General features: G+C 41.2%; 1 protein-coding gene across 5 annotated transcripts in view; it reads left to right on the forward strand.

Moving 5' to 3' along the window:
• Positions 1-15,627, forward strand: part of furina (furin (paired basic amino acid cleaving enzyme) a) — a 78,824-nt gene extending 63,197 nt beyond the window's left edge. For all 5 annotated transcript variants that reach the window (XM_005741684.2, XM_005741681.2, XM_005741685.2 and 2 more), the window contains exons 8-16: positions 2,090-2,262; positions 3,527-3,739; positions 5,280-5,380; positions 6,420-6,523; positions 6,693-6,810; positions 11,896-12,075; positions 12,169-12,293; positions 13,583-13,705; positions 14,634-15,627. In XM_005741684.2, coding sequence (XP_005741741.1) covers positions 2,090-2,262; positions 3,527-3,739; positions 5,280-5,380; positions 6,420-6,523; positions 6,693-6,810; positions 11,896-12,075; positions 12,169-12,293; positions 13,583-13,705; positions 14,634-15,241 — 1,745 coding nt within the window. In that variant the 3' untranslated portion in view covers positions 15,242-15,627. The remainder of the gene's footprint in view (positions 1-2,089; positions 2,263-3,526; positions 3,740-5,279; positions 5,381-6,419; positions 6,524-6,692; positions 6,811-11,895; positions 12,076-12,168; positions 12,294-13,582; positions 13,706-14,633) is intronic.
• The last annotated feature ends 708 nt before the right edge of the window (positions 15,628-16,335 follow it).

Here is a 16,335-nt window from a genome sequence, read left to right on the forward strand (position 1 = left end):
GCTTTTTGTTTCCTCCAATGTGTGGCACTTGGACATTACAATCAGTTGTTTTATTTGTTCGTTTATTTTTTAAACACTTTAAAAAGATTATTGACAGAAATGCAAAATAATTAATAAGATTCAGAGGCTGGAATGTGGAATCTGCTCTAGAACTGTATTGAACCTGTAGTATGGCTCTTAGCCTCTCTATCTTGGGGAGATTGTGATTCAGGATTTTGGACAGCTAGAGGAAATGCTCGAGTCTCCTCGTCGACCTACACATTCCTCTCACAAAAATGTATGCTGCCATGGAAACGCTAGTAGCAGTTTGGAGCTTTTGGAGAATTTCAAAGAGCAGCTGCTTTGTTACTTATAGCCATATATAACAACATGAAGTAACCTGACCTGTAATCGGAGCAGCAAATTAGTTTGTTATTAAAGTGCCTTGGATTCCCCCACCCCTGTCACTTTTCTTGTGGAAGAACACTTGTTTCATTGCGAGACGAGTGTCTGAAAAAAATAATTGGACTGGACAAACACCTACTCTACATAGCCATCCTGCATTATGTGTTTTGTCACTGGCACAGCATATTCTTGCTATCATTTGCCTTATAAAGAAGCTTTAGTTTAACGGATGCTATTAGCCACTGTTAGGTGTTGAAATAAGAGCAACTTTGATCAAATTTACGCTCTCACAGCTGCACTAATTTCATGTAGACACAGAAGAAGAAAAATTGTTTCCTTTCGTCTTTTTATCTGAGTTTTTAGTCACAGGAGTCTGCTTCACACTTCAGGAGGTAGTTCACCCACAAACCAGCTCAAACACCAAGGAAAATCAATAGAGATAGTGTTTGATTTACGTGATGGGCTCCGTAATCACAGCAGGTAGACATAAAACTAACGGCAGCATGCAGCACACCACTGCAGGAGCTTTACAAATACACATGAACGCTGTATCGAAAACTCATGTGTAAATATGCAAATTAGACACTACAGCGGTAGTGTTTTGTGCCTACACCTTGCTGAGTACATTGTCATTTCATGCTGCGACACTATGGCAAAGAGCTACAGACGACAGTAACAGGTTTCTGCAAGATTGCCGTCAACATCAGCACTTTGCATTGTTCAGTTGTATTGAAAAACTACACTAATTTAGCATTGCATTCATTCATAACAAATTTCCCACGTGTGGGACTAATAAAGGTTATCTTATCTTATCATATGTATGTATATATGTATGTAAAATAGACATTTTATTGCATATATTTTTCTTGCTTGTCATGACCGCAGGGTAGTTTGAGTGCTTATCGTTGGATTCAAGGTGAACCAAACTAAGCTGTACACTGTACAGGTTTAAAAAAAAAAAAACAAAACAAACAAACCTCAAAACAACAACAAAAAATAAAAACACCAAAAACATCACAGTTAACAGACACAAAATTAAAAACTAGTCATTAAAAAAAATCTAAAATATTTATAACGCATGTGTGTGAGACAGATTCCCAATTCTGCTTTAGTTTTTGGTATTTGATTGTAATGAAAAGAAGTCTGTCTAAATCTCCTTATGGGCGACCAAATCTCTCAATTTTTTTTTATTTTTTATTTTTTTTAAATCACTTTAGCTTTGAGATAATTTTTCTACTCCGCAGATGTAGTTGTGATCTTATGATGGCTTAAGCGTTACACCCTCTACAAAATGCCTTGTTTAGATGAGTTGGTGAAATATTGATCAGCCGTCTTGTGATAAAACATACATCCTCTTTATTGCATGAGGGTGTAATCATCGATAACCTTGCACCTGCCCATTACCAGCCATTTCATTTTATACAAATTCACTCTTCCAGATGCAGCTTCGTACCTTATGCAGATGGTTCTGTATCTGTAAAGGCTAAATGACACGCACATTTTCAGTTAACCTAAGCATGTCAGTAAATTCTCTGGCTCCTGGAGCAATTCTCATTTTCCAAGGTGACACGCAGTGAAACTGAATTAGCATCTTTGATTTACAGTATCGTAAGAATTATGGTGTAAAAGTAGTAATAAATCCATTTCTGTTTTGCCATGCCGTCTTTGACGTAGTTGACATTTGCATTTGTGAACGTACATGCAGGTGTGCGAATGCTGGACGGTGAAGTGACTGACATGGTGGAGGCACAGTCTCTCAGTCTGAATCCCCAGCACATTGACGTCTACAGCGCCAGTTGGGGTCCGGAGGACGACGGCAAAACTGTCGATGGACCGGCCAAACTCGCCAAAGAAGCTTTTATGCGTGGAGTTACAGAGGTGTGTGTTTGTGTGATGCAGAAATTATTTACTGCCTGTGCGTCGCTTCCTTTCAGCAGTCAGTAATTGAACTGTTCAAGCATGAGAGGACACAAGCGGGAAGAACAAAGCGTTTTTTGACCCTGACAATTATGAATAGAAAGGAATGTCCTCTGAAAGCCACCCAGGAAGAAAACTCCTAGAAAATGAAAAGCGGCAGCACCGGCAGAAATCAAATGTTTGTTTGTGTGTTTATGCCCCACCCTCCCCTTTTTGTCTAGTTGAAGGGTACTTATTAAACTCTGAGTTCGTCTTTTATCTTTGCATCTTTTTTAGATAATCAGGTTGTGCTTTCTTTAAGTGCGAATTCAGTGCTTATTTCCCACCTTCCCAAGGTTGTTTTTAAGAATTCCAATTAAATTCCATTAAGTTAGCAGAGCTTTAAATTGCTTAATGACAAGCATTTATAATCAAAAGCTTCCAAACACATGCTTATCTATATGCACATACACGTAGAGGGTCTGAGAAAAGTAATTTCAGAAACTTTTCTGCCAACATCTAACGACGCGATCTGAATACTAAGCGACCATGCATACCGTCATGTCATCAGCCCTGTTGTTGACTTGTTTTAATGCATGTGACACACTGGGTGTGTGTCAGATATGTGAAATGAACAAGTTAACAGATTAGTAAGTATACAGATCACACCCCGACCTCTCACATCTGCTCGCCATGAATAAACACATCCATCCCGCTAACACAAACTCTTGTTATGGAGCAGTAGGATTCAAAGCATGTGCCATAAAGCTTGATTGGAACCGCTGACACTGACTACTAAGATAATTGCCACAGTGACAGCACTGTCAGATGGTGGTGTGGGTGGTGCATGGCTGGAATTGATCAATGCAGAGAGGGAGAGACAGTGCCACTCAATACAATAAAGCCGCTCTTAGATGAAAATTATTGCACTTCAAAGGCTGAGAGGTTGGATGATTTATTACAATGAGCTGTTGTCGTATACTGCCTTTCCATATTGAATTGCTGTCATGCGATATTTGGCTCTTTGTAATTTAGTGAGTGACCACCCAGGCCTGTACGTTGGGTTTTAATGGGACTCTTTTTGAAGCGAGCTCTGAAGGGAACTTGCCCCACTATAATTGGGCTTCCTATTAAAGATTGAATGAGATTTTGTTCTTCTGTGGATACTGTTAGTCTTTGGTACACATGGATGAAAGGACATGTGGTTGTCTTTTATTTTTGTTTAAATCTGTTGTGTGTTCTCCAGGGACGCGGTGGTTTAGGCTCCATCTTTGTGTGGGCTTCTGGTAATGGAGGACGGGAGAAGGACAGCTGCAATTGTGACGGCTACACCAACAGCATCTACACACTGTCCATCAGCAGCTCCACACAGAACGGCAATGTCCCCTGGTACAGCGAGGCTTGCTCTTCCACCCTTGCCACCACCTACAGCTCGGGAAATCTAAACGAGAAGCAGATAGTGAGTTGGCTCTTTCCAGATTTTGCCGCCTGCTGCAAAGGTTGCACAAAAAGTACTAACACACACTGCAAAAATACAGCTCACTACCACCTAAAACATCTGGAACAGTTTAAAATCCGAGAAGCAGGAAGCCTGGAGAACTTAATAAATTGATCATTTTAATGGTTGGAGATAAATTTTAATCTCATTGCGATTAATTCTGAACACAGTACATTAAGCTTTTTCAGCATTCTCATTCTGTACCCTCCATGTGTGAATCACAGCTAGCTTCTTCATTCTTTGCTGCTTTAGTTTCCACTTCTTCACCATTCATTCAGTTTTGGGCCATTAAAATGATTATGAATTGTGACTGGCTGAAACTCCATCTGGCAATCTGTTGCTGCTTAACACTCTAGTCACAAATGCTGTTTCCCTCTTTGTCTCTCACACGTGCACACACACAGTTTCTTTCTCTTGCATGCACCCTAGCTGACAGACCAACCGGACGGGCAGATTATGACATCTCCGTGACGTGTGGCTGGTTCCTTAATGCTTCAGTGATGCACTCATTTAATAGTGCTGTCATTCATGAAGCCAGGAATAAAGAGCCGGAGTAGGTGGGAAGAGAGCTCTGGATCTCTGAGGTTATACAGGAATATCTTCACTTGTGTTTTTTTTCTTTTTCTTTAAATCACATGTATTCCATCTGTCTCTTTCAAATTAAAGTGAGTTATATGTGAACCTAAGGCTCCTGAATGCATAATGACCATTAAAGTCATTCTTGCAGTGCATTTATTATTCCCTCAGTCTGTTAAAAGATCAGTTTCTGTATGCTCTGCGCTGGTCAGCAGTTTGTGATCCAAGCTGCTTTTGTATCAGCTTCATTCAGTAGCACTGATTGATTTTACCTCCAGAATTATACAATGGGTGACTGGGGTCTTATCACCAGGCAGTGTTTTGTAACCTTTATCTTCCAGCAGATGTTGTTTTTTTTCCTGAGGACAAATACACCACAATTCTTTGTATTCATGTAGCTGCAGAAAATTCTCACCTGGGAGCTGCCCAGTACAACTACAGCAGAGTGCTGGGGGTCATTGAAATGATCTCTGCTAGAGCAGTCCAGTAAAAACAAGACTTGTTCAAAAGAAGCAAAACATAAGCTTATATGGTTTCTCTGGTTTTATTTTTCTGCTCTACCCATTAGAAGATTTCTCTCTCCCTAGCAAGGATAATAAGTGAAGAAGTGATGGAGGATAAAGGTTTTTACTCATTCGAGGGAAACAAATTCCAATTTATCGGGTTACAAGAGAGTGAAATATCTTGTGAATTTAAAAATAAAATACAGCTGAGATTTGAATACCTTCATTGTCAAGTGATGAGCTACGTAGAATTACATGAAGAAAATAGACACTGAGGACGGAGCACAGTTAGAAAATTGCATTAGCTGTTTTCCTTCTAGCAACGCCAAGTGAAATACGAGTTTATGAGAACAAAATGGAAACGTGAGAAAAAGGAGGAGGAATGCTGTGATACTTAAATTCACTGTGTTCATCTTGCTTAGGTGACTACAGATCTCAAATCAAAATGCACGGACTCTCACACAGGCACCTCTGCCTCTGCTCCGCTGGCTGCTGGGATCATCGCTCTTGCCCTTGAGGCCAAGTAAGTGCTTATCGCCATCATTTTTCTGAGTCCGACTAGTCCCCGCTATTCTTTTCAGCTGTACAGCCTTATTCTAGCGTTTAATATCTGCTGGCTTTTGTTTTTGGGGAGGGGGGAAAATGGCACAAGCTCGTTAGAGATTGCAACAGTTTCTTTCCAAACTCAGATATTGAAGTTTTCAGAATGCCGGAGTAGTTTGTAGAAATGCTCCACTGTTATCTCACGAATTTTTCCAGGCCAATTTTTTTAGACTTTTATTTTTTAAATTCTTCTATTAAATTAAGCTTTTACTGCTGGTGCTGAATGTTTATACATTAGTTCTGCGTGATTATCCCATTTTATGAATTACTTTTTAACCCCTCTGCCACAGATTTCAACTGTGCACTTACAAACAACACCATTTGGATGTGAGCGCTAATCATTCTTATCTAGTCACGCAGCACTAATGGAGAGACAAACACGGACGTCAGAAGAGCGCCGAAAACGAGTAATTAGTCTTGTGGCAAAACAGAGTGAGGTGATGAAAAAAACTGCAATTAGGAATGAATTTGATGACAAAGTGAGTCAGCAAAGTTATTATCTAAAAAGCCTCATTTTCTCCAAATCCACAGTAAGACTAAAAAGCCTGTACGCATTTAATCACAACAGAGAGGCCAGTTGTGACTTCATGTAAGCCCTTTTTGCGTTTGGTAAATACCAACTTGCTTGCCTGCATAAAGATTAATGATGCTTTGGAAAATGTCTCGCAAAGGGCAGAAGAAGACTTGAAATACGTGTCGACTTAAGATTTTATGCAAGCCAAGGAAGAATGTGACTGCTAAATCGCTGTATTCTGAATTCAATCACCTGTCCATCAGCAGTTTAAGACTATAGGATGATGTAGTTTCAGTGGCTCAACTTGAATTTTAAGCCAAACTTACCATATGTGTTGCTGTTTGTGTGCTGTCTGTCTCTTTCTGTGTGTGTGTGTGTGTGTGTGTGTGTGTGTGTGTGTGTGTGTGTGTGTGTCTGCGTGTGCTTGCACGTACACGTGTTCTAGTAAAAACCTGACCTGGAGGGACATGCAACATCTGGTTGTACGAACTTCTCAACCTGCCCACCTGCTCACCAATGACTGGAGAACCAATGGAGTCGGGCGCAAAGGTACAGCAGCTCCTTTCAAGTTTTCATCAACCCTCTGCAGTTTGCAGATGCCTGCGAGGCTCATTATTAGTGTGCATCACATAAACCAGATTTAACTGGACAGAGGTTGAAATGCACACCAGCTGGGAGAGCCAGGATGCCGGCTAATGTTTCCTCTTGCTTTCTACAGTCAGCCACTCGTACGGATATGGTCTACTTGATGCCGGTGGTATCGTGTCCATGGCAAAAACGTGGACCAATGTGGGACCACAACGAAAATGCGTCATCACCATGGTCAGCGAGCCAAGGTTAGTACACCGGAGGCTCATTAATACCGCAGCTCGTTTATCTCAGCACCCTGATCACAAGAAACTGTTAAGGTGACGCAAAGAGGGGCAACACACTGCAACAGACACACAAACACGTGTACATAAACACAACAGAAATTATAGATATGTTTGCATTTAAGAACACAATTTCAGGAGATTCTCACAGTACAAACAAATAGAATACACTGAGCACAAGCAGCCTGTGTGAGTTTGCTTAGGTTTTAATTAATATTGAGTCTCAGACACATGTCACAAAACAATGAAAAACTGCAGTGTGTCCCAGCTCGGTTCACGCGTCTCCTCCATGTAGTCTGGGATACTTGCAGCACGTTCTTGAATTTGCTTATGTTGTATCTTCATCACCGTGGTTTTTGATTGAATTGTGTTTTCTTAATTTGGTTGTTTTTTTGTTTTTGTTTTATTCGCATGTGTTTTCGTGAGACGCACTGTGTTGGTCTCCCATGGCCACTGTGGTCTGCACACGTTACAGCTGTCAATTTTCTAAAAACAACTTATTTGTTTAAATTGCTTTGACTAAAACCCACACAGCCTAGTTATTAAACTAAGTCATATGCGTCTCTGGAGGAAATTCTCATTGGATTAGAGAAAATTGATGCTTCAGTGTTTTTGGAGCTTGACCCATATTATGGTCCAAAAAACCCCCCAGCCCCAGTTATACTAATTACTAAATATTCTACTTATTTGTAATCATGTATGCAATTATGAACACTATTTTAATAGCTAAAGTTTGAAGAGGTAAATGTTAAAAGCAAAGAAAAAGAAGGGTAGAGCAATAACAGCATTAAAAGAGAATGCACCAAATATCCATCAAAGACGGCTTGTTTATCTCTAGCCGCTTTGTTCTTTGACTTCAAACATTCGTTAAATACTATGATAAGAAGCCTACATTTTTCAGAAATGGCAAGTTAAAAGAGTAATGAAAACAGAAATCAACATTAAATTGGTAACTCATAACAAAACAAAGGTTTTGGAGATGCTTGTGACTTGAGACTGAGCTGTCAAGCTTTGGCGCAGCGACACATCGTGTCTTCATCATGTTGGCTTTGGGCGCCTGTTGAAATGCCTGTCATTTTGTGTGCGCGAGACTCAAACTTGAGACAAAACACTTAAAAGAAAGATAATAGTTTGTCAATTCATGTGTACCTCTCGCTGTTGAAACTATATATTTCTTCCTAGCCATTTTATTCCTCCTTCTGCTGGTGTCTCAGTCTAAATCCAGTCAGACATCGCCTCTTCATTATGCGCTGCCTGTCACTTCCCTTGCTGGCTTTGAGGTTCCTCTCTTTTACTGGAGCTATGAGACGCTCAGAGCAGATGGTTTGAGCGTCTGGGAACAGCAGTCAAGGCAGGTTATTCAATTTACATTTTAGGTGTTTAGCTGACGTATTTATCAAGACTGTCTTGTAATAAGTGAGCAGGCAGGGTTTCAGTATCTTTCTCACTGTCAGTTACTTTCACTCATTACCTCTGACAGAGTCATGACCACATGCTTACTGAGCCCATATTATGCTCATTTACCGGCTCATAATTTTATTTTGTGTTCTGCTAGCATACTTTTACATGCTTTTATATTCAGTAACACATCAGTTTCCTGACACGGCGTATATTACACCAGAATACACTCAACAGACGCTCCATTTGAACCCTTTATCACCCGAGTATCAAACAGGCCGCTTGGTAAGATTTTAATTGTCATCTTTCAGAACCCGTTTGAATTTTTTCTGTAACCCAAAATGGTTGTGGAGTTACAGTAATGGGAGGCACACATAGTTAAATCTGGGTGAGGCTGATTTTTCTGTCTGTGCAGACAGCTGTCCCGTGTGATTGCCTTGTGCTATCATGATGCAGTGAATATCTCTGTGTCTTTGTCTGAAACTGTTTGAATTTTGTCTACCGTCTAAACTGTAACGGTGTCACATTCATTTAAAGAGGGCTTGTAAAAAAATTTTTTTTAAAAAAGGCCCCAATCTAACTAAGCTTAAATTGCTCTGATTGGTCAACTGGGTGAACAAATGGGACTGAGTGGTTATATCCATTAGCTCCTGTCCTGTGAGTTTGTTATTTTAGGATTATAGGTAGTAAGTATAAACAAGAGTTTAGCTGTATGAATTTGAACTGTAAGTAGACCTGGCTCAAGGAGAGACTCCCGCATTAGACAAAACATGATGTTTTAACATTTTTAGGAATAACCTGAGTTACTAGTTCACATGTGTACTGTCAGGGAAACACTGGCTTTTTAAAAAAATAAAATAAAATAAAAGCCAGCATGGTGAATATGATACCATGAAAACACAGTAACTCGCACCTCGTCCTTGTTTCAAATCGGTTCAATTTCTGATTGGCCATTTAAACATTTCAGCATAGTTCATCAAGGCAAAGTTATAGCTCTGCAGTGCTCAAACACATTTTTGAGGACTTTTCTATCAAAATAACACTCCTCTGCCTTGTCCTGAGTTCCATAGATACCACGACTGAGATATTTTAGAGTTGGAGTTACTTAAAAGACTTGACTGATGTAGATTCCTGAAGAAAAACCAGCCAGTGGTTCAGAAGCAATGTTTTCTCTTTGGGAGGGCTGTGTAACTATGCAGGCTTTTTACATGCACAAAAAAGCTGGAACACATTTGTCATTTTATGATGATTTTATGATTATATTAAGTCCAACAATACTGCACAATTATTATATTTAAAGACCAAAGTGAATTATTATAACCATAATTACAGTAACATTAGGCCATTTACTTTTGTAGCCGTGAGATGGGGAATTAGGCTTTGAGTGACACGAGCAGACAGAAAAGCTCCTGCATGCCTGACTGAATGAGGCAGGCTTTGTTGCAAATGTGTGTCAATGTACTGTAAGAACACTGAATGTGATCAATGTGTGCCCATTTCCTTCACACCAAAGTGGATGCAAATTACTACCAGGTCTGCAAAATCTTTTGCAAATAAAAACTGTATGGCATCAGTTAAAAGCTCTCGCATAGTTTTTAAAAAGTGATTTATGATTTGGAAACATCCCTTTTTGTTTTTCCTAGATTTTGCCAAACGCATGGGAATGCTTCAAGTTTGGCTTACACATGTGGTGTTTGTTCAAAAGCTTTATGCACAAGGAATTGAAATGAACACGTCTGTGCTGGAGGGATAGTTTTGATTATGCACATGTTGATTGGTTGACTTTTAGGACTTTTTGCGTAACCCACTTTACGCACTTAAAAAGACAGCCAATTAAATTGTAAACAAAATGTTTCCAAAGGTGGTTTAATGCTACAGACAGACTTGGGATAAGTGGTTGAAAACATGGCGTGGCCAAATAATTGCAACCATGTGCAATAAATGTGCAGTCTCAATGCCTTTAGGATTGTTGCTTAGATCACGTCTTTGACCACTTAGTCAGTTGCCATCTGTAAAGCAATCTTGATGCATCAAAACGATGATAAAACTGCAATAAGATTGTGTCGGTCTTCAGTTAGCAGTTGAATGGAGACGAACTGGAACTTGCATGCAGTCTGTTTGTGATTTGCTGTGATAAATTAGTGAGATTGCAAATCTGCTTTTGTCTGCATAGACAGAAATTCATATTAACTACTTGCATTCAGAGTCCAGTCATAACCTTATAGGCTTAAAATAGAACCAAACGTACTATTCATAGCAATATACCCAGAATACAAGCAGCTGACGACCAGATGAGTTGAGTTCCCTGTTCTAAGGAGAGCGCTCTAGGATGAGTTGTGCTCATTGGTGCACATTGAGTCAGATTCATTGACTGACTGTGATGAATTTAATTTGCATTTATAAATTAGACTGCAAATATTTGCAGACCTTTGCCAGCCTGTCTAAAAGTGATTGCAGTTGGTCCGAGCTATACTATACGCAGGCTGGGCAACCAGTAATCTGTCTCTATGGCTTCCCCATATTTAGATTTTTTTTCTCTCCCCCTAATCACAAGAACAATATTATCCTGTTTTTACTTTAGTGTGGCTGAGCAATATAAGGAGAGGAAAAGAAAAATGACCCGAAATCAGCTGGCATGTTGAAGAAAAACCAACGTGCAAAAAAGTAAGGATTTATGTAACAGTTATTATGACAAATTGGAATCAGGCAACATATGAAGTAAGAAAAAAACCCCAGATTTTTATTTAACTAGCTCTTGATAAAAAGGGAAAGGGAGAGTAAGGTGTAGCTTCTCATTTACTTGTTGAGCTTTCACACTAAATGGCAGATTGATGGTTAGGTTTGCAGCTTTTTTTTCTTCTTTTTTTTTTTTTTTTTTAAATTATTTATTTTTGTCTGAGTGTGCTTGTAAAAGCAGATTCTATGTTTCCAGTACTGCCACAAATTTAGCTGCTTCCAGACCCTAAATCACAGTCGCTTGTGCTGCAGCAGTCAACTGCCAATGATAAATCAACCTCAACAGCTCTCGGTATAAATTTCCATTTCTCTAAGATTTTCTGTCCCCACCTCGAGAAACCATGAAATACGTTTTGCAAGCATGCTTAAATGCTGCGTGGCTGTCAATTTGCATTATAATATTATCATGGGCAGTTACTATATGACTCATTGGCATCTGAATAGTGCAGAAAATTAACCTTTTACATGACTTTTCCCATGTGAGGCTGCTTTAAAGGTCAAAGGTGTTTACTGTATGCTGCCCTTTCAGTGCATCCTGAAAAATGTGACTCATCCTAAACCTGAAGGGACTCCGTCTGGATGCAGTTTAATGATCATCTTGTCTATAATTTTGGCACATCTGTGCCACTAAAACCCTGCACCTTCCTCCTCTGAACTGTTGTGGATGCGTATAATCTCCTAAGCGGATTTTGGAGGGGGGGGGAAGGAAAAAAGAGGTGTGTTTACTTCCACAGAGGATAGGGGTGCTACAGGTCGAGACACTAATCCTGTTCAAGGCTTGAAACGAATCACCTTTTGTTGGCTTTCAGTGTCCAAGAGCAAAATGTGGTACACTTAGTAATAAGCCACTAATAATTCCACTGACACACAATCCGTGAGTAATGTCCATCACTGACTTAATCTGTCGGTTAACAGGAACATTGGCAGCCATTTATATATTAACAAGAGTGTGGACGGCTGCATGGGGACAGACAGTCATGTGACCTCATTAGAGCACGTCCAGGCCCGGCTCACTCTGTCCTACAACCGGAGGGGAAACCTGGCAATCCACCTCATTAGTCCTGCTGGCACACGCTCCACACTGCTCCACCCCAGGTAAAAAATGCACAACTACACAAACATGGTGATCTACAGTGCGTGCTGGTAATCACAAAATTCTTCCTTACGCTCCCGCTTGTTTTCCTGCAGGCCTCATGACTACTCATCAGAGGGGTTTAATGACTGGGCTTTCATGACCACCCACTCTTGGGATGAGGACCCTACTGGGGCATGGATGCTTGAAATTGAGAATGTGGCGGGTGCCAGTGACTATGGTAAAGCAGTTTTGTTATTACATAAAGATAATATACACCAGTTACCCACATCGTTACAACCACCTGGTAAATAATAGCTCTCCTTGTGCCATCCAACTGCTCAGACTCATCGGGGCATGGACAGGGCACTTCTGGGGCCTTCCTGTTGTGTCTGGCTTCACAGTGACGGTCCTGTAGGTTGCAGTTTAGTCCCATCATGAACTGATTTTATTCCTTCTAAATTTTAAAATTGCTTAATTAAAACTGAGGTCCAAGATTGTTGGAAGCTAGGTCAACACCTTGTGCTCTTTGACATTTTCCAAGCTCTTCCTGGGCTTTTAAATTTAATCAGTAGGGCACATTGTCGTCCTCCCCCTCACATGCTGTTGGGGATGGTGCTCTAAAGGTTGGGTAAACTTGGTATGCAGCAATCATGGGTGTGTGATATGTGCCAAAGTAACATCCAGCAGAACATTATATTGTATTACGATAATTGCTTCTCCTGGTTTAAATGTTGCGACTGATCATTGTGCAATGATTGATCGCTTCCAGGCTTTATCTAATTTAGTATCAGTTTATCTTCCCTCTTTATCTGGAAAATGCTGATCGAAGATCCTCAGAGTCCACATTGAATGTTTTCAACAGTCTTAAACCTAAGCGAGGTCACCACTAGGTCACCAGAATGACCCTGAATGACATTACTTGAGTGTTATTTAATGTAACCTTTTAATCTGTTGGGCCTACAGTCCAGCTCAAGGGTTGAAGGGTCAGTGCCAAGAGATTAGAGATCAAGTGGCTTCTGTGTCCAAAGTGTTGTTGCTATTTTTATACTAGTTGACTGTATGGCTGTGCAGACTTTTTCCCTTATTGCAGGAAGGATGACAAATTCTTCAGTGTTTATGGTTGGCCGTGGATCATCACACAAAGCAGGTCCACCCACAGCACCATATTCAGCCAAAATACTTAAGAAAAAAAGATCTAGATTCAAGTCTCACGCCTCCCTCCTCAGTAAGGAGTGATTTACTAAAGTGGAACCTCTCATGAGGCCCCACACTTCAATGATTTTTGAGAGATGTGCTCTTTATAACTTGTCAGGCACAGAGTGAAATCATGCTGTCTTTAAATTTGCAGCCCATATCAAGGAGCAATTTTCTGTCACTTTATGCAGAAAATCCAAGAGTCTAATAGGAGATGAGGATACATTTACAAAAACCACCCAAGGGAGTGCTGGAGCCTTGCTAGGCTTGACAGGCCTACTTTTTTCACCCCCCCACAGTTAATTTTAGTTTTTCATCTGTCTCTCCGCCCAGGCACTCTGACCCAGTTCATCCTGGTGCTGTATGGCACCGGCTCAACAACTTCCAGCTCCTCTGAAAAGTCTCAGCCTGGCAATGACAGCTGCAAGACGTTGGATCTGAGGCAGATATGCATTGGTAAGACTGTTGTCTCTGCTTTGCTCCTCACGGGTCCTTTCAGCCACAGTAGAGGAGAAGTGTAGTTTTATGTTAAGGTGTTACACTTGAACTAGCCCGTTCATGACATATGATCTCGGCTGCATCCATTTGCCTTTTGTCTGTATTTCTATGCAAACTTGTCTATGCACAACTCCATTATGTAGCCTTATTATTTGCATAAAATTTAATATAAGAGCTGGTTTCTGCTCAGACTTACGTTTACTCCACGTCTCTTTTTAATAATCTCATTTAAAATAAACGTAATCCTTCTACTGTGTTCTGCCGAGTCCAACTAGTGCTATAGGCAAGGTCTAAACATGCCACTGAGCACCAAGGCAGTGTGAAGTACATGTTTCCTGAAACAGTGCCAGTCTGACCCCTACAGGCTTTCAGTGGTACTTGCATGCTTATAAACAGGGTGAGTGCAATGTAGTTATCATGTATGCGATTATCATGTGTTGTCATATCCATGTGTCATATGGCACTGGGTGTGCTATGTCTCAGGGCTCAAAACTATAATTCTGTTTTTGAACAAGCTGACAAGATGCAGCAGGAAGCGAAAATTTCCTCCTTCTGTTGGGTCTCCTGTTTTCAGCTCTATTACCCTCACTGCTGTCTGTTAATTGTCACTACAGGCGATGGTCTGCATCTGAACTTGGTGCCTATGGAAATGTGTCTTGTTTAAGCGTGCTGCACTCAGCATAGACATGTAAAGATTTAGTAAGTGAAAGCAGCTCTAGTAAAAGTGTAAGAGCAAAACAAAAAAATTGCCTTGAAACAGAGGGCAGGCACAGCCTTGTTAAATGTGCTCTCAGGGCACGAATCCTGGTTCTGTTTTTTGGTTGTGTGACTCATATGAAGAGCTGAAAGGTGCAGAGGTTCATTTCTATTTCTCTATGTGTTACAGAGTGCAATGCAGGCTACTACCTCTTTCAGCAGGGCTGTGTGAAAGAATGTCCAGCAGGCTTCTCGGTGGGCTCCCAGCCTCTCAACTACACAGTGGGAAACTTTATGGAACCAGCTTCCGTCCCAGCCTGCCTGCCCTGCCCACAGCCCTGCCTGACCTGCAGCAGCCTCAGCCCTCGGTCCTGTCTGTCCTGCCCCCCGCACAGCTCCCTGGACCCCAACTCTGGCACCTGCCTGCATCTTAACCAGTACATGCGCGAGTCCCCTGATAGCTTCATGGTAGGGCCAGGTAACCAGAGATCGCAGCTAGAGTCAGGCTCCCGGCTCCCCATAACCATTGCTGTGCTCAGCTGCATGGCCATCATCGCCACTTTCGCTGGCATCTTCCTGATGCTGCAGCTGCGCTCCGGCGCGCTCATCAAGTTGCCATCTCTGGAGGCTGGCAGTGGACTCGGGGGCACCTTCAGTCTCGGCGGAAATAGGGTGGTGTCGTACCGTGGCATCCCAACAGTGTGGGGGGAGGAAGGGGTAAATACAGACTCGGAAAACGAAGAGTTTGACGTCCAAAATGAGAGGACTGCCTTTATCAAAACACAAAGTGCTCTTTAATGCCTCCTCCACGTCCCTCCCTCTCTCCTGCTTTTAAAATCCTCACACCACCATTTGTCTGATAATTCAGGGCTGTGGTGACTGTCTCCTCTCACAGTCTTTTTCTGGTTTAATCTCCAGTTCATTTTCTTTTTCTGTCCTATCGGATTCTCATCTGAGTTCTGTTTCGGGATGTGGTCGCTCCGCTGTGCTGTGGGAGACCTGATGGGAAGCTGTTGTCTCTCAGAGCTCGGGATGGCCTGAGCTTTGCTCTGTTCACACTTGGGCGCTTTTCTATTAAACTGGCTCTCTCCCTCCCCTTGCCCTCAATCACTAACAGTGTCTGTCTGTGCAGAGTCCATTTTCCCCTCCAGCTCCTTTTTGTTACAGTAAACAAATGATTATTATTTGCTTTCTTCCTCTTTTTTTTTCTCCTCTTTTTTTTTTCTCCTCCCACTGTGTCGTTTAGTCTCAGTGCAGTAGCCAGATGAGATTGCGTGTATGTGTGTGTCTGTGCATGTATGCGTGTGCATCTAAATCATTGTGTGAATGTGAGCGTGTAAATCTAATGAACAGTGAACAGTGCAGAGAAGCTTAAGCGGGTCCTGTCATATTTAGTGCTTTAACTAAAACGTGATGGCCAAAAATTGTATTATGAACCATGAAATCCAATTTGAAAATATTTATTCTCTCTGAAGTGTCATTTAATGACCTCGCTGTCTATAATCTGTTGACAAATACAATGCTCTCTAGTTATTTACATTTTTAAAGTGCATTTTCAAGATCAAACAAATCTAAAGCGTAGCAGTTGATGAGAAAATATCCAGACTTCAATGGTTTATAATCCATCAGCAGTCAGACGTACAATGCAGACCTTTCAGGATATGCCATCTCTGCAGTGTCTCTCTCTCTATGACAGGACAATTGCAGTATCTACTGAAGATACAATTCTTATTTCATGCAGTCACTTTTAAGCCAGTACAGTTATTGTTCCTGTTATGTGAAAAGGTTTCTCCCAGCTCTGAAAGAACAAACTGTGAGTCATTCAGCGAGCAAAGCCTCCTTCAGCCTTTTGGGATTCCAGCTGAACTTATTCCTGTTTTGGAAGCTATAAA

This window comes from Pundamilia nyererei, unplaced genomic scaffold, assembly GCF_000239375.1.
Source record: "Pundamilia nyererei isolate P.nyererei 1_Seehausen unplaced genomic scaffold, PunNye1.0 scaffold00112, whole genome shotgun sequence".
Classification (NCBI taxonomy): domain Eukaryota; kingdom Metazoa; phylum Chordata; class Actinopteri; order Cichliformes; family Cichlidae; genus Pundamilia; species Pundamilia nyererei.